Source organism: Gallinula chloropus, assembly GCF_964237585.1.
Source record: "Gallinula chloropus genome assembly, chromosome: 1".
In the NCBI taxonomy this organism is placed as follows: Eukaryota; Metazoa; Chordata; class Aves; order Gruiformes; family Rallidae; genus Gallinula; species Gallinula chloropus.
Window position 1 is genome coordinate 122,744,671 of NC_140085.1, and position 18,600 is coordinate 122,763,270.

Below are 18,600 nucleotides of genomic sequence, written 5' to 3' on the forward strand. Positions count from 1 at the left end.
GCTGACAACATGAATTATACATTGTAACAGTGTAATCTTCTTTGCCTTTTAATAAGATTTCTTAAGGTTTTAGTTGCAGGATAGTTTACTTGTTAATGTGCCTTATTGTCACGGTTTAACCCCAGCCAGCAACTAAGGCCCATGCAGCTGCTCACTCACCAACCCCCCTGCCAAGGGATGGGGGAAGAGAATTGGAAAGGTAAAGTGAGAAAACCCCTGGGTTGAGATAAAGACAGTTTCATAGGTAAAGCAAAGGCCCTGTGCACAGGCAAAGCAAACCAAGGAATCCACTCCCTGCTCCCTGTGGTCAGGCAGGGGTTCAGCCATCCCCAGGAGAGCAGGGCTCCAGCTCACCTGACACTGACTTGGGAAGACAAACACCATCACTCCAAACAAATGACACTCTCCCCCCACCCCCTTCCTCCTTCTTCCTCCAGCTTTATATGCTGAGCATGAGGTCATATGTTATGGGATATCCCTTTGGTCAGCTGGGGTCAGCTGTCACAGCTGTGTCCCCTCCCAACTCCTGCTCAGTGGTGGAGTGGGAAGCACAATAGGCCTTGGCTCTGATCAGTGATAACTACAACACTGCTGTGTTAGCAGCAGTTTTCAGCACAAACCCAAACCAGTGCCCCGTACTGGCTGCTGTGAAAGAAACTAACTCTATCCCAGCCAAAACCAGCATACTTACATGAAAGGAGTGTCAGTAACACATCAGAGATACACATTTTTGAATTCTGGTATCAGTCCATATCCATTCCCCCTACTTTTCATGTGTATACAGGTGCAATGTTTGAGTACTCGGCATAAATTAAAGCAAGGCCAAGCTGCCAGGTTTACATGGTTCAGCAGATGACAGGGAACTGGCACTACAAACCCCAGTAAATGGTGACCTGGGCTTTTTTGAAGGCCTTACAGTTTACTTGTTATTTTGGTGTCAGCACAGAATTACACGTAAAAAGAGAAGTGGCCTAGATTCCCTGAGTCAGAATGCATCTGATTAGGGATAATTTCTGACTATAACATTTAGTGATTAGCCAGAGTTAAGGATTTAAAAACACACACCTGTAAAACATTATTTACTTATGTATCCTGTGCAGTAAACAAAAGATTCAGTATCTGCCTACAAAGACCTTATTATGTTACTCATCCAGCTCTAAGGTTCTGAAGGAAGGAAATATACTTTGTTGCCGTATGAAGTGTGTATCTGTTTAAGGATCAGAGCCTCAGCTTCTCCTCCTTGGAGAAGTGTTTCCCCCCTAAAAATCACATCTGTGACGCAATACACCAAGAATTCAGATGGAATAGTAGATAAAATTGTATGAAAGTCTGAGGTCTTTTTGGGAAACCGAACTATGTTGATGCTTCTGGTGTTTCCTTAAAATACACCAAAAAAATCTGCCAATTATTTTCGTGACTTTGTAAGATATTGCTTTACTGTTTCAACTGTTAGTGGTCAAACTGGCAAAAGAAGAGATAGGGACTCACCATACAGCATTAATACTTAAATTCCGTGGCTGCTCTGAGAAACTTGTAAACGTGTCTCAGTATTGACATTCTCTAGAAAAATAGCTGTGTAAATCCTATTTGAAAATGAGGACAGGAGAAAAAAAAAAAAGGAATCAAAATGAATAAATGTCACTCAATAAAAATGTGAAGAGAATCAATACTTAATGTTGAGTTTATGGAACTTTTTTAATGTTGTTTTGTAAGGTACTGGCATTAAAATATCTTTTGACACAATGTCTCCAGAATTTATTTTCTAAAAAGATGATGGTAGATTTATAGTTTTTGCCAGTAGATCCTAATCCAGCTTGATCCTTCTTAACACAGTCACCCCTTCCATGTGCTGCATTTGAAGGTAAGATCACTTTCAGTCCTTTGTCCTGTGCCCTAAGTATAACAAAATTGAGTCCAGTGACTGTATTTTCTCCCCGTGAAATTTGTTTCAAGCTCTGAGATTTTCTGGAATACGTGGTCTTGACATCAGGATGCGTAAGTCTTTGGAAAACAGTAAGTAGCCTCACATGCTGGTAGAGTGGGGTATTTTAAGAGTTAATTGCACTTCCCAAGAAAACAGCTTGCTCTAAGGAGAGAATCTTCAGTTATTGCGCAGAAGTGCTGTGTTAGCGCTGAACTGCTGTGAAAATACTTGCTCTTGAAACTAAGTGGAGTTAATCTTTCTTAGGGAAGATTAGGCTGTTACTGTGATTAAACTTGAGAGTAATATTGACAAGGTGTTTTATGGGCCTAAACCCATGTTTCTTGGATATGACATCTACTTACTTGTGATTCTAAAGTTGAGCTTTGGAAGAAAACTGCGCTGTGAAAAAAACTGTAGCTTCTTATGAAAAAATATTTGTTAGAGAGGGGAAAAAGGGAAGGACTTTGAAGCAAGTTATTTCCAGGTCCAAGTAGGAACGGGTCTCCTGTACTTTTTGGCTGTAGCTTTTAATCTAAATCCTTAGGCAAATGGGGGCCATTTGTTGTTCCTCTCTCAACGTGCGCTGATAGCGTAAGGCTTCCCAGGAGAGTAAAGGAAGCCAAGTTACGGGCATGTCCTCTTCTTTGTTTTGTCTGGATAAAAATTCATTGACTTCAGAACTCCTTTTACATTGCTTTGTGGATCATTCCTGTGGTAGGGGAAAAGCAGAGCGTTACTCCAGCACTTCTAAGGGTTTTCCACAGGACTGTTACATAAGTTGTGCACTGTGCCAATGTTTCTGGGCTTTGGGGGGACTTTGGAACTCCATTAGCGTAACGACTGGAATTACAGTTAGTTTGACTCATACTGGTTTATGAAGTTTGGTACTTGTGGTTTTGTGGAAATTCAGTGTGTCCTTGGTATTTATTATGGGATACAAAAAGATTTATGCGCAGTACTTAAGCAGCGTGGCAGAAGCACTCCTGAATTAGTTTTTAGTAGAGAAAAAAAAATCCTTCAATATATAGAGAAAAACAACAGATAACTGCTCAGACCAAAGGTCTGTCTGGCCTAATATTCTTTTTTTTTTTTTTTATTTTGCCAGTGGCTATGGGTGAATGCCTGGAAAAAAAACACAAAAAACCCAAGAACAGATCAAACATGTAGTTGTTGTTTTGGTTTTTTTTTTCCTGTGTAATCGTTTAGTTTACCAAATATGTTGAGTAGGTTCAATAGTGTGTAGTTCAGAAGATCTATTATATTTAATATACCCTTTTTTCCCCATGAATTTCTTTCAGTTTTAACCTGGTTAGCATCCAGTACATGTTTTGGCAAACAGTTCTTAGATGACTTGGGATGTTGTTTGAAGAAGTAGCTCCTTTTTTTTTGGTCTTGTCTCAGTTTTTTGGTACCTTCATTTGACATCCCTCTATTCTTTTATTAGAAAAAAAGGGCATTTGTTTCCTCTTCAAAATTTATTCCCTCACAATTGTCACATGGAAGAACTCCCCAGCTATGTGGTTCAAATCAAATCAAGATGGAGGTGGTTTATTACTGTATTAGTAACCAGCAATCAACCAACTGCATGTACAAGATGAAGAGTGGCAATACAGAAGGGAACAACACTTGACATCCTAAACTGTTAGTAACAACCTGCAAATTTCTAAGCACCTTTTAATCTCAGAGGTTTTAATCCCCCTGCACATGCTTACATACATGTTCACAGGGACATTTAGGTTTTGTTTCCATTGCTTTTAGGTATTTTCCCCTAGCTTTTCTTAGCTTTAGCCATTTTTAAAGGCAAACTTTAGCTTAGTTTCTTCAAAGGTGGCACTGCCTTCTAGATCTTAACCTCTCAGAGTAGCAGACAGTCTTTTATATTTATTGTTGAATCTAGTCAGTTGTCAAAAGTGTTGTTAAACACTCTGAAATAAATGAGAATGATTAAAAGCAGTGCATTTTTAAAAATGCAAACTGAGTTGTTTCTTGGTGCATATAAGATGAATGTATGAACTGTATACTCACCTGAACTTCTGTGTACTGTCTTTAATTTTATAATGAGGGTTATAGGAAGCAGAATCAATCTCAGAAATAACAGAATCTTCAGACAGAAGAATGTTATCAGACCTGTGCAAAGGTAAAAAAAAGGGGCAGCATAGATGTAAAAGGGCAACTCTCAACTAATTTCTAAAGGTGCAATGCAGGTAAACAGCAGTGTTTAGCACTGGGGCATTCCACGAGCGACTCAGTACATGTTTTGCTTGCACAAATGGCACACCTCTAGCTTTGTCCTTGGTTGAGTTCTGAGCATCTTCGTGATCTGAAGCCCCTCACTTGAGTTGTGATCTGAGACACTCATGTATTCATATGTTTTGATGGAGAGAGGAAAGGTTTGCTTTTGCATATTGGAAGGATTTTGGAGAGCGAGCTTTGGCAGAAAATAGCACTGCTGAGAGCTGCAGGGGCTTTACTTTTCTATTGCAGAAAGAAAAAAGCAAGTACACTTAATCGCTGTCTTTTTTTAGGGGGTTGTGATAGTGCCCATTGCTTCTTTGCCTGGCAGCTTCATGCTGTAATAATTTAAACAAGTATCTCAAAACCCCATACTTAGTTATGAAAGTATGTGTTATCAGGGCCCTGAAATACCAAGTATAAAGGCATTTACCATTCTGGCTTTCAGAAATGTCCCAACATTTCAAAATCAGACATGACTCTGCTCTTTCTGTCTGAGGTGGATCGCAGGGCAGTCTGCTGGAATGTCCCAGGTTCAATGTTACAGGCTTAGAGCTTTCTAATTCCCCATGTGCACCCCACTTTTCACACAGAGTTGCATTTGTGGTTTGAGTGAAATGTGAAGTATTTGTGGTTTCATAGTGAGAGTGTGAGAGCATGCTAAACAAAAGCAGCTCTAAGCAGAATTTCGTGTTAAAGCCTTTAGCTGCGCCTATACCTGTAAGCATACACAGTACTGTTAAAGAATAACACTTCCCAGTCACTGTGTGCCAATAATAATGCAAAGGACTGTGCTGCAAACTGGAAATTCATCACCAATCACCAATCTAGTGCAGGTTTAGGATTGTGAGCCACCCTGGCAGAAGATGAGTTTCTTACAAGTTTAAAATGCTTACTCTGTCCAGCACCTAGCTAAGGCACAGAACAACTCTCATGCTTAGAAACCCAGCAGCAAAACTGCTGCATCTGTTTTACCAGGTGCTTCACTGCCATCTCTGAGGAGAAGACAGAACATGGCAAACTGGGATGTGTCCTGCACCGAGAGCACCCTGAGGAGTTTGGCTGTGTTTTAAAGCTGCCCTTCCAGTCCCTGGGCCAGAACATCCGCAGGCACCAGCATCATGCGGAGAGCAATTGCTTGGGGAAGCTGGTGGGGCTTGTGTTGCTAAGTTGCATGTCCCTTGAGAATGGCTTTAAAGATTATTGATAGTTGTACAGAAATTGATACTTTACCGTCACACAGTGGATCTCTCCTGAGAGACCCAGGCTTGCAGGCTGTGGAGATTTTTGCAGTGACTCATGGGGCACCCTTTTCAGGAGGAAAGAGAACCTTGAAGAACCTTCCTGCACGCAGTGGCATTATTTAGTGAAAACTTGCCTTTGTCCATATTCTTACCTAAGCATGGAATAATAACCAGCATGACTAAGGAAGGATTTTGAGAAAAAGCATGGGATTTTGGAGAGACGTGCAGTACTCTTAAGCTCTGTGGCACAATAAAAGCAGAAAGTAGCAACTGTCCTCATTCACTTGCAAATAAATACGTGGGAGCAGCATGACAAACTCCAGACACTAAAACTTTTTTCTATAAGAATATGGAAAAAATGCACAGACTGCATCCAAGTGTGGGCTAATATTCCCAAGTTAGTTTTTCTCTGTCTCTGTTAGCATTAAGAATTCATTTTGTGTGCAGCATAATATCTTCCAGAGACACATGGAGTTTTTGAGATAACATCAACATGTTTTGATTTGGAGTTGCTTGTTATAATTCATTTGTTTTGCTTAAGTACCCAGGAGTTATTTTGGAATGCTATTTCCAAGTGACCAAGCATTAAAGGGTAGTTATGTTTACTGTGTAAAATAGCTCATAAGAGATTATACTTGATGTAAATAGTCTCCAACTTGTTTTGCAATTCTTCACACACCACCTTAAAAATCCTTTCTAGTTCTATAGAGGCTTGGTTTATTTTTCACCTTGGGAATTGGTATTATTTATTTGTTGTCCAAAGAAAGAAGACTTTTTTGAGAAGGTAAGTTTTGTATATGAAAACTGTAGTACATCTGAGCTATTTCCAATGTTGATTACCGTGGGAATAAATAATAAAAATTTTGTTCTGAGAAAGAAAATCTTTTAGATAAATCTATTTATTTTTTTTTTAGTGAATAGTCAAAAATCCAACCCAGAAAGTACAAATACTGTCTTTTAGAATATAGTTTTACATTACAATTTTATACATTGTTAAGTAGTTGTTTTTGTTCAAACAAGAATGCAGAGGTGTAACTTCCTCCAGATACACCTACAGCAGCAAGCTGGCAAGCCACAGCATAATTACCTCAAAGCCTTACTCTTTACTCTTTACTCTTACTTACTCTTTAAGATAATCCATCAAAAAGGGGACTGTCTACTACTGTGCAATAAATGTCAGAATGACACCTCCAATCTTGATTAATAAATGTAATCAGATTAATTCTCTTAATGCAAAGTATGTGCGCTGCCAGCCTGAGACAGGAGCGCAGATTGCAGGAACTCACAGGTCTTTGTGTTTAGCTTTTCGAAAATAAACTATGTTGTGTGGTAAAGTATTGGCAGAAGGTGGCTTAGGAAAAGAATGATGGAAAATGAGTCTGCTCAGTCAGTTTCTATCGATGTAATTTACAGCTGTGTATGCACCTTTTTATTCCAGTTTTTCATCAGAGTGACACCATCCTGTCTGAGGATGCCTCTGAAGTATCACAAGTACTACAGGTGGTGATTAGTCACCAGATATTCAGGAGAATCATTGTATTGTGCTGTGGACACCTACTACATTTTCTTCCACCATATTTATGAGAAAGCATAACTATCTTCAAAGCTCAAGTCGTTGCTTGACATGTAGCACAGAAACTCATACCTGGTGTAAAATGATTTCCGATTGTTTCACTGTCTGCACAGCGTGCCTGAACTTAGGAGTTCAGCATCACGTCAGTGTTCCAGGGTAATTACATAACAGGAGCATTAAGGGACTGTTACAGGTGTCAGGCTATCCATGTCAAGTGCTCTTGACCTAGGACTGTACAGTGAGGCAAGCTGTGTAACCATGTGGCAGTCTAGGTGTTAACTTTTAGTCAAGGTACAGCCACAGGCTCGGCATTTTACTGAACATTCTGGGAAGGGTGTTCAGCTGAACTCTCCTGTTTGTCTCCATGACAGTATGTAAGGAGAGCCTAGTTTGGCTCGTTGGCTGTTTTGCTGCATGTAATTGAAAGAATAAGGCTGTCAAATCTCCTCATTTGAGCACTTATGCCTCTGATTTATTTTTTCAGTCATTAAACTGAAAAGCTCTTTGTTTCATAATCATTAAAGTGAAAGACCCTTCTGTAATTTTTAGCTAAACTAATAACTTTTCTGCACTAGTAGCTATGAAATGCAAGCCCGGTTCAAATTCCTGGTGACAAATGGCTAGCTTTGTGTGGAATTTAAGATGTCAAGCTTTCACTGTAACTGCTAAGTAAGAAACCACAAGGTATGTATCTTAGCTTTACTAAGAGTTTTTTCAGGCACTGTTTCCAGTCCCTTCATATTAGATAACTTGACATCATGACAAGATCAGTATCAACAGAATGCTACGTGCCTAGCCACCCATAGATCTCCAGCCCACAAAGGAAGGGTAAACAGAGCTGCTCCCCATTTTTCCCCCTCTCATCTCCATGTAAAATCGTGGTTAATGCTGTTACTTTAAATGGGTTTTTTTCAGTAATATGTTAACACTGCATTTTCCCAGCACAGACAATTCAGGAGTGACATTGATGTGTGCTAGAATTTGGAGAGTAAAATGATAGCTAGTTAAGGATGTGATTTGTCTGTCTACCTAGGCTTCTTCAGTCCTGCATCAAAAAAGAAGAGTGGTCTGTAGAAATATGTTTAGGGGTTGTTTTTACCAGCGCTCTATAACAGGACCATTGTTTGCTCCCATGTGACAGCATTACCCACCATGACTACTTTGACCAACCTCCTTAGACTTGACACCCATCTACAAGGAGTTTTCTACTTAATAGTAAAACTCCTACTAGGTGTGCATTGCATCCAGTTGTTGTACAGGAGTGTAAGCAAGCCATGGGGTGCTTTGGGGCATCTAAAGGTAATGAGCTGGACAGGTAACGGGAGAAATCTGTTCCTTAAATGATTAAAAACTCTGCTAAGTAATGACTGTTTTATGGCTGCTTGGCAGAACAACGCCAAGGAAGAAGCATGCAGCTAACTACCTCATTCTCAGCTCTCTTTAGTAATCTTCTCTGTGGATTTTGAACAGTTTCCAGGCAACCAGAAACAGAAATGTCTGTTCTGTAAGCCAGTGCTTCCCAGAATTCTCCATTTCCAAGTGGCACACACAGTAATTACAGACTTCTCTTCATCCCTGAGTTTTCACCAGATTTTTAAAATATCTGTGACTAAATTTGTTTCATCAGTGGGTTTGACATTTCCTCCCCTAGAAACATACAATAGTGGCAGCAAACAAAATATTTTGACTCCTTGATGGAGACTGGGAAAGATCCCACAAGATTTCCCCTCTGAAATGCTGATTTGAACAGCCCGCCTGACAGAGCTCAGTGCCCATAAAGCAGGCAGGAGGGATCCAAAATGTACAGAAACCTGGTTTGCAGCTCTCCTGAGCAGGGTCTGCCATGGGACATGTCTCCAGTCTTCAGCGAGGCTGTCTTCCAGCCGGAGCGTGACACCAGGGGAGAAAATGGTAAGGGACAGAGTGAATTTCCAACCCACACCCCCCCCATACAGACGTAAGACCACATCTTTATAGAGCAGTCAGAAAAGATATGCCTTTATCCTGTATTAACCTGCCCAAAAGAAAGCCAGCTGTAGCCATTTCAGCAGAAGACTCTTATACCCTCTGAGTTACACCCAGAGAGGCAATACTTCTGCCAAAACTGTAAGCCTGTATGGTCATTCGTCCCCTAAAGCTTGCATACAGCAAATTTACCCTTCATGTTAGGAAGGTCTGTGTTTGCAGACAAAATGGTGTAGGTGCATGCAAAAAACTAAGGAAACCAACCAGCTTCCCAAAGCCTGTACCATCTGCTAAGCCAGAGAGGATTCTCAGGACCAATGTTCCGCTGCACTGATTTATTCTACTAGAGGTACAAAGTATTTCAGGTTGTTTCATAGTACCAACCACTTTTTTTGTCCTTGAACAAATTGGAACCTCAGGCTTAAATGAAACCCACTGCAAATATTGTACTTGTGTGTTCTTCAGTACTTGGACTTTCTGTGGGTGACAAGGGGCAATGGCTGCAAGTTGGAGCACAGGAAGTTCCGCACCAACATGCAGAAGAACTTTTTCACAGTGAGGGTGACAGAGCCCTGGGACAGGCTGCCCAGGGGGGTGTGGAGTCTCCTTCTCTGGAGATATTCAAGACCCGTCTGGACGCCTCCCTGTGCGACCTGTCCTAGGGAGCTGCTTTGGCAGGGGGGTTGGACCCGATGATCTCTTGAGGTCCCTTCCAACACATATGATTCTGTGACCGTGGCAGAGCCAGTTTCTCCGTGTCTCAGCTTCAGAGGTGAAACTGTTGAAGCTATTCCTACCTCAGTGTCTTTCTAGGAATAGGGAATTTGAAGTGGAACAAGAAAATAAACCTCCTAAACATAATAAAAGAGAATAATTAATACAAGTCAAATATACATATAATAGTCATGCAATGCACATATATATGTGTGTGTGCTTTAATTAGTACCCTCACATGCTTCAGAGATTCTTTTTAATGGCCAGATGATCTGATCTTTTAAAGTAAAAGAGTGTCTGCAGTATGACCTCCTCACCTCTTCTTCTCTACCACTTGTAAAAACTCTCTGAACAGGCCTATTGGTGGGTAGCAGGAGTGATAAAACTGTGCTGTCACAGTGGTCATTCAAAAGGCATTATTCCAGAAGCTGAACAGATACGGTGACAGCCAAAGACACCTGTGCCGAGCTGCAAACCTTGGAAGTGGAAATGTGGTCAGTCTGGGAAGCTTTCTGGTTTAACAGCAGTAGATGTCTTCTTTGGGGTGAAATGGTGTCTGTCTCCCAGCTCTGCTGATTTTTTTCATGAGGAGCATGGCTCAGTTCCCTAAACAAACACATCTTGCGTGGGTTTAGGTGTTGTGGGGTATGCTACATGTCTGTGAGTTGGGGGTTCGGAATAATGCAGGTCTCCATAAGGCCCGTGTAACAACGTCTTGGATCCTTAGGATGACTGAGCAGAGCTTATCAAAGGAATTCCACCAAGGATCTCCCCAGTAACTACAGTGACAGCTCAGATTCTGTCTCTTTTGTAGACGCCTGCATTTAGGTATCTGTGTTCAGGCTGGGAGGAGATGTCTCTGCCATAGAATCCAAACCTGATCCATAAGTTCACTGTAAGCAGAACCTGTGGAGCGGTGACGTAGAGGTTCAGCCATCACAGAGCTACAAAAGAGCAGTGACTTTTATAGGCACAGAGGGAGTAGGTAACTTCTGTATGGCTGCTGTGGGATGTCGGTGTACGGTTTCTGAGATGCTCTAAGCTGTGTTGGTATGGGGGATGGCACATGGATCGTGCTCTGCTTTTTTATTCAAGTGTGATAAATATGTGTCCACCTGATTCTTCTTACCACACAATAGGCAAAATCTAGAATGCTGACAATAATTTTTTTACTTTGTTAAAATGTTTGTTTATTCTTAGAATTACTCTGTTTTAAGTCCCCCTGATCAATTCTGGCCCTGTAAAGAACCAGAAAAAAAGTCTTTTTAAATATTACTCTTCTATGATAGCTTTCCTAGCCCTTTGGAACAGTTAGTTCTGATGAGATTTTTACCAAATTTACAAAAAAAGCACCGCAAAACAGGTTCTTCCTTCCTATAATTTTACATTTAGCACTGGACTCTGGTTATAGAAGTATTTATGGACAGCAAATCCTGGTTTTCTTGGTTACTTTCAGAAGATCTAGCTGCCATCATAATGAGAGTGCTGTTCTTCATTAGAGACCTTATTATCTGTGCAGGAGGAATGGTTATTGTGGTGTGTTGACCCCAGCTGGGGGCCAGGTACCCATCAAAGCTGCTCTATCACTCCCCTTTTCAGCTGGAAGGGGAGAGAAAATACAGTGAAAGGCTCGTGGGTCAGGATAAGGACAGGGAGAGATTCCCTCATCAGTTACTGTCATGGGCAAAACAGACTCAATATAGGAAAAATTAATCTATTTTATTACCTGGTAAAAACAGAGTAGGATAATGAGAAATAAGACCAAATCTTAAAACACCTTAGCCCCTGCCCATTCCTTCTTCCTGGGCTCAACTTTTCCAATTTCTCCACATCCTCCCACAAGCAGCACAGGGGACAGGGAATGGCAATTGGGGTCAGTTCATCACATGATGTCTCTGCTTCCCCTTCCTCCTCAGGGGGAGGACTCCTCACATTCTTCCCCTGCCCCAGCATGGGGTCCCTCCCACAGAAGACAGTCCTCCATGAACTTTTTCAATGTGAGTCTTTCCCACAGGCTTCAGTTCTTTACAGACTGCTCCAGCGTGGTCCCCCACAGGGTCACAAGTCCCCCCAGCAAACCTGCTCCAGCGTGAGCCTCTCTCTCCCTGGGCTGCAGGTCCTGCCAGGAGCTTGCTCCAGCACTGGCTTCCCACAGGGTCACAGCCTCCTTCAGGTATCTCCACCTGCTCTGGTGCTGGGTCCTCCAGAGGCTGCAGGTAGCATCTCTGCTCCCCATCATCTTCCATGGGCTGCAGAGGGACACCTGCTCCACCATGGGTTTCTCCACTGGTTGCAGGGGAATCTCTGCTCTGATGCCTGAGGTACCTCCTTCCCCTTTCTCTTCACTAACCTTTGTGTCTGCAGAATTTCTCACATTTTCTCCTCCTCTCTCTGGCTGCAAAAACTGCTGCTAGGGTTTTTTTCCTTCTTAACTCTGTTATCCCAGAGGCACTACCACCATGGCTAATGGGCTCAGCCTTGGCCCATGACAGGTCTGTCTTGGAGCAATACCAGCTGGTATTGTCTCTTTTGGACCTGGGGGAAGCTTCTAGCAGCTTCTTGCAGAAGCCACTCCTGTAGCCCACACAGCTATCAAAACCTTGCAGGGCAAACCCTAAGCAGTTATGAAGGAAAAAAAGCTTTGCATTCCTTAAATTAGGTTGTGAATATTTAGATGAGGATAAAACATTTTCAGTGGATAAAAAGCTGGAGATCAAGTGTGCCTAGAGATGAGGCTAGAAGTACAGGTCATTTCTGAGGCTGGATTCTGTAACTGAAAGGTGAGGAGTGGAAGAAGAGCTTTTTTGATATCATTTTGACTTTGGGACTGTTTAATGTGACTATTTCATGACTATTCACGATGTAATTAGGAGAAGTTCCTCCCTCAGAACTCAAATCCCAACTACTTTCAGTTCCCTGTGCACAGTACAGACCATAGGTATTTTTGTTGCTAACTGCTTGACTGGTATCTCCACATCAGCAGAGCTAGAGGTGCTTTCGTGTAGGGGGGATGAATGGTTTCATAGAATCACAGATTGGCCTGGCTTGGAAGGGACCCCAAGGATCACAGAGCTCCAACCCCCCTGCCACAGCAGCTCAAAGCCGGACTAAACTCGAAGTTTACATTTAGTGGTCTTCAGGCTTTGCCGTGACTCCTGGGTGCGCGTTACACAGCGCCTGCGTGCTCTGCTAACCTTCGCTTTCTTCCGGTGCGAAATGGGTGGGTCGAATCGCTTCCATAGGCCATAACTGCGCTGAACATCTGTGGAGGCTGTCTGGATTTTGAAGGGGCCAAAAGCAGAAAATTCGGGCTTTCTCACGGATGTTTAAGTAGTTCCCTGTCAGTCTGGTCCGTCACACCAGTTCCCGTCATGACCTGGGTTGCGGGGGAACAGAAGTGGCTGGTTGTTCAGGTCTCTGTAACGTAAAATGCTGGTTCGTTACCTGTGTTTCAATCAATCAGTCACAAGAGAAAAGGGTCAGAATGCAGACATGTCACAGCACATCGGGGCACGCTGATGCAATGGTAAGGGTTCACTTGGCTGGACAGCAGAAGTCCATCTTGGGCTTGGGTTAGGCCCTTATGTTTCTGGAACAGGAGGGAAAATGTTGAAAGGCGGTGTTTTATGTGGCTGTACGTAGGTAATGGCAGAGTAACGGCAGCCTGATGGAGTGCAGCAGTAAGGATGTGATGGGCTCATTTCTCTACATTGTTGCAAAAATGTCCTTTTTTTCCTCTTTTGAAAATGATTTTATAATATTGCTGGCTATTTTATTTTACTATATTGAAGTTTTATCCTAAGCTGAAACCAACTTTAAATTCTAGCATCTGTCTTGAACTGGATGAATCACAACATTGTATCTGGTATTGTTTCATTAATTTTCTTAGGAAATACAGTTTAATTATTTTTCCAGTGTTGGGCTTTTTGTTACTTATGCATATTTCAAACATTTAAAATTTTGTTTCCAAAAAAAGAGTTTGTTTTCATTGCTTTTCCATTCGGGACACATATTGGCATAATGAAAGTCAGCTGCACTTCTGATGTTCTCTGGAGGTCTGTTTTTTAAAATCTATTAAAATTAGCAAACCTTCAATGAGGGCTCCTGTCTTTGTCCTTACTGCTCCTTGGAACATTTTCTTCTGAGTTTTCTTGTCCTTAGTCAAATTATGATGTATGATGAACTGGTGTAAGATGAGGATGATGATACCATTGTGCAACATGAGTCTCAAAATTATATTCTGGACATTTTGTCAAAGGAACAAAACTTGTTTGGAGATGAAGAGACAGATGATGACGATGACGATGATGACGATGATGATGATGACAATGATGATGATGTTGAAGAAGAAGATGAAGAAGAAGCTGCATCAGAAGAAGAAGCAGCATCAGAAGAAAAAGAAGCAGGAGAAGGAGAAACAGAACCAGCAGGAGGTGGAGAAGGAGGAACAGAGACACAAGAGGAAATTGAGGAAATAAATGAAAAAGAGAAACATAGTAAAACACCTGAGGGAGAAAAAAACAGTAATGGCACAGTGGAAACTGTAGAGGTAAAAGCATTTACTCCTTTTAAATTATTGGTTGCTGAAAGAATTTGTTTCTATATATTTCATTCATTTGAATATACATGAAGCTTTCTTGGAAATGTAAAGTTGTTTGAGCTGGTTTTGGTGGAGGGAGGAACAAATACATAGATGTTAATAGTTGAAAGTCTTACTTTTTAACGAGTGTGAACATAGAGATTTTACTGTTTTATCTTTTTATAGACAGAAGAGAACACTCAGAAAGAGACCAGCGTTGATCAGGGTAAGAATACAATTTCTAAGAAAGAGACCATGATGGACATTCTAAAAAAATATATTGAAAGTAAATAGATAAAAAAAGATAAAGCTTTATTCTAAACAATCTCTGCTATAAAAAGACTGAAGGATACAGCTATTGTCAGTAGTTGGTAAAGCAGTTCTTGAGAGGAGAGGACATTTGAGAGGCACAACCCCCTTACTATCTGCTAACAATTCAAAAGATAAAAATACTTGTCCCACTTCTGTATCAGAGGAAGGCCAGGAGAAGGACTTGGTCTTAGCAGGACTCCATCTTACTCACCAAGGGCAGTTCTGGCTGTGTGGTAGCAAAGGGACTGTGACTGTGTTTCTCTCTCAAGCAGCTTCTTTAGGCGCCGGGTTTCTTCACTTCCACAACGAAGCCTGTCAAAAGCCTTTCTCACCTCTGTCATTTCCTCATCATCTCTGTCACTTCCTCATCACGGTCACAAGCGTTGTCTTGGGTGAAATGTGGTCATTACTGAACGCTGTTCAGAGGTGCTGGAGATGCAAGTCTAGCCATTGCTTGTCGTTCTGATGACAGTGTGAGTGAACTGCACATCCCTCAAGAAAAGCTGGGGAGCGTGACATAGGGATGCCCCATTTCATGCAAGACAGATCAAAAATACTCTTTTCTTTTAGAAAATCTGGAATGATCTAGAAATGTTATTTTGAAAGAACAACTGTGGTATTAAAAAAGCCACTGCCTGCATGATGAGGAAGCTATGCCATCTATTCTCAATATTATAATGGAAATAGCTTGTCCCTTAAATATTTTTTCCATCATCCACTGATCTGGAAGTTTTGATATTAAGTTCTAAATTTATGTTATTCATGCAGGCAGTATAGGAAAATTTAAACACGGCAGCATCAACTCAGATGGAAAGTTTTTCCTTTCCCAGAATTGTTTCTATGGAATAAAATTCATGCTGAACCGTAACTCCTGCCCTGAAAGTCAGCTTTTCCAAATTAGAATATACTTTCAAAATCAGCGTGCAAGACATTGTCTTCTGTCAGCAAGAGGAAACTATGAGTGTCAAGTCAAAACTTTATATAGTAATGTCACCACCATGAGGTTCTGTTCTTGGAAATCGAATCTCTGGAGAATAAGGGCATTGTGTAGAAAGATTAAAAAAATAAAACCATTCTTTTCAGGCTGGGCATCAAGTTGACCTCAGTATTTTGACTGATTTTATTATATTTTATTATTATACATTGTATATACATTATATTTTATTATATATATACATTATATTTTATTATTATACATTTTATTTAGTGGCCTTCACTTCAAAAATAATTTGAAGAACAGGTTTTTTTCTACTCCTAATTTGCAAGCATCTGAAGAAATTTAATATAAAGGTTTTTGTTCTTGTAGAGAAAGAAAGCACTGACAATCATACCGTGAACAATTCTTCAGAGAACACTGATGACCAAATAGCTGGAGGAACCACTGGAAGAAAAAAGGTACGTGGCCTGGTTTTTCTTCTAGTTTTACCTGTGACCAAGGAAGCAGCAGGCAGTTATGAAGCTGAAGTGATTACCCCAATTTACTTGATCTGCATAAACAATTAAACAGCCTGTTCCTACTGTTTAAGATTTTATTTCGTGATAACTTTGAGTTGTCCAAATAATTTCCCTGTTAACATAGACCGTAGTACTTCTGTCAGTAGAGCTGAGATAAAGCCCATTATCGCTTGTTCATGCAGAGCATGCCCATAAAAAACAGGTCGTTAATCCCATCAGATTTTGGTGAGGTGAAAATTTAGCTAAACATTAACTAAAGCAAATACCAATTCCACCATATTTCTCTCTGAAAGCGGCTGCCAAGCTGGTTGACCTTGTATCTGTTTCCAACATGCACTGATTTTAGCGTGCTTATATATGAATATATATTTTTATATATATATAGGCATGTTGAGGAGTACTTGGAATTTCATACAGGCTTAGGGCCCAAAGACTTCTGCAGAGACTGGCACTGTGTTTCCTGTTGATCAAAGACTTTACACACCAACTAACTTCAAGCACGTGTAGTCACACTGACATAAGACCAACACGTTGTCATTAATGGGACCACAGAATCACAGAATCGCAGGGGTTGGAAGGGACCTCCAGAGAGCATCAGGTCCAACCCCCCTGCCAAAGCAGGTTCCCTAGGATATATCACACAGGTCGGTGTCCAGATGGGTCTTGAATATCTCCAGAGAAGGAGACTCCACACCCCCCTGGGCAGCCTGTCCCAGGGCTCTGTCACCCTCACTGTGAAAAAGTTCTTCCGCATGTTGGTGCGGAACTTCCTGTGCTCCAACTTGCAGCCATTGCCCCTTGTCCTGTCCCCACAGACCACTGAAAAGAGCCTGGCCATTTCCCTGTGTCCCACACTTCAGATATTCATGAACGTTAATCAGATCCCCTCTCACTCTTCTTTTCTCAAGGCTGAACAGCCCGAGCTCACTCAGCCTTTCCTCATAGGGGAGATGCTCCAAGCCCTTAATCATCTTTGTAGCCCTTCTCTGGACTCTTTCCAGGAGATCCCTGTCTTTTTTTATCCCAGGAAGCCCAGAACTGGACACAATACCCCAGGTGGGACCTGACCAGGGCAGAGTAGAGGGGGAAACACACACGTGTTTCTAATGAAGCATATTAAAGTCTTAGTGTTCTGTGGCTTTGCAGATCTAAGCCTGTATTTTTGGACCTCACCTCAGTTTGAAAGAAATGCAGATAATTTTGCACCACTTGCAGCATTTTACACAAATTGCAGAGTGTGTCATTTGACAAAATGACATAATTTTAACTTCTCTGATTCATTTGTGCTATTGTGACACATTTTGGATATTGCAGCTGAATGTTTTTCATTAACAGTTTTAAAAAGTCATCTTGGTTTGAAATATGAATTCTTTTTCTGAGGAGAAATTTGTGACGTAAATTGACACTGGTATATACAAAAGGCTTTGTGGTGTGGTTTTTTTTAACCTTGAATTTCACAGCTAACTGTCCTGGGCATATTATTGACCTGGGTCTTTTTTTACTTCAGTTTTCCCTGTTCAAGCGAAAGCCACCGACAGGCCAGAAGAATGTGTGCAGTGGAAAGGAAGACAGATCTGGAAAGCCGTCACAGAGTGAACAAGAAAAAGAAAAGGAAGATTTATCTGGTGAGGACAGTAAAGATGAAAACCAGAACCATACGCTGGAGAATTCTGGGGAAACTGTGACTAACCAAGACAGAAGGATGAAATCTTCTACTTGCATATTACTCTAACGTTGCTATAGGATGTAAGGATGCGACAGTCTTGAAGCACATGGTGCAATTTTTACTTGAAAGCAGTTACGACTCTCTACAGATGGTGGTGGTTGCTTTTTTGATTGACTTGATTGCTGTGATTTTAAACATGCAGACCATTTTTTTATATTTATTGGAAATTTTAATGGTGGCAATTGATTGTGCATCAGCATTTTGCTGGAGTTTTGTGGCCTTAACTGTTAGTCTTATAAAACAAAGTATTTTTTTAACATAAAAAGTTGAATACAGGCATTTCATGGGTTTTGCTATATAGTTTTATTCTGTTTCAGTCTACAGAGTACCACTTTTTGTATGATGCTCTTGAGAAATTGCAATATATGATGTAAGATATTATTTGGTTCAACAAAGTAGGTGGAATAACAAAGTTCACATGTTACAGAGGGTACTCAGCTACTGAGAAATGCATATGCCTTTTTCTGGTTTGACTTGGAAAAACAGCAATAAAACTTTCAAGTAAACACATAGGCCATTATTGAGGAAGTTTCTTAGCTCTATGCCTAATTTCATATCTGGCAGTAGCTACCTAAGAGTAGTGTCAGTTGTGGTGGTTTAACCCAGCTGGCAGCTAAAACAACCACGCAGCCAGTTGCTCACTCCCCCTACTCCAGTGGGGTGGGGGAGAGAATCAGAAAGGGAAAACAGACGGTAGAACTCAAGGGTTAAGATAAGAACAGTTTAATAGGACAGAAAAGGAAAATTATAACAGCAATAACAATAATAAAAGGATACACAAAACAAGTGATACATACAGCACAGTTGCTCATCACCCAGAACCAGTGCTAGTGTTTGAGCCGAACCACCTCCTGGCCTACCCTCCCAGTTATATAC

General features: G+C 41.1%; 1 protein-coding gene across 1 annotated transcript in view; it reads left to right on the plus strand.

The window, feature by feature from the left end:
- Positions 1-18,006, plus strand: part of RPGR (retinitis pigmentosa GTPase regulator) — a gene marked incomplete at its 5' end in the record, with an annotated part of 60,215 nt that extends 42,209 nt beyond the window's left edge. Inside the window, 4 exon segments of the mRNA XM_084279552.1 lie at positions 13,911-14,201; positions 14,418-14,457; positions 15,850-15,938; positions 17,506-18,006. Of these exon segments, the coding sequence (XP_084135678.1) occupies positions 13,911-14,201; positions 14,418-14,457; positions 15,850-15,938; positions 17,506-17,730 (645 nt within the window). The 3' untranslated portion in view covers positions 17,731-18,006.
- Between the last annotated feature and the right edge of the window lie 594 nt (positions 18,007-18,600).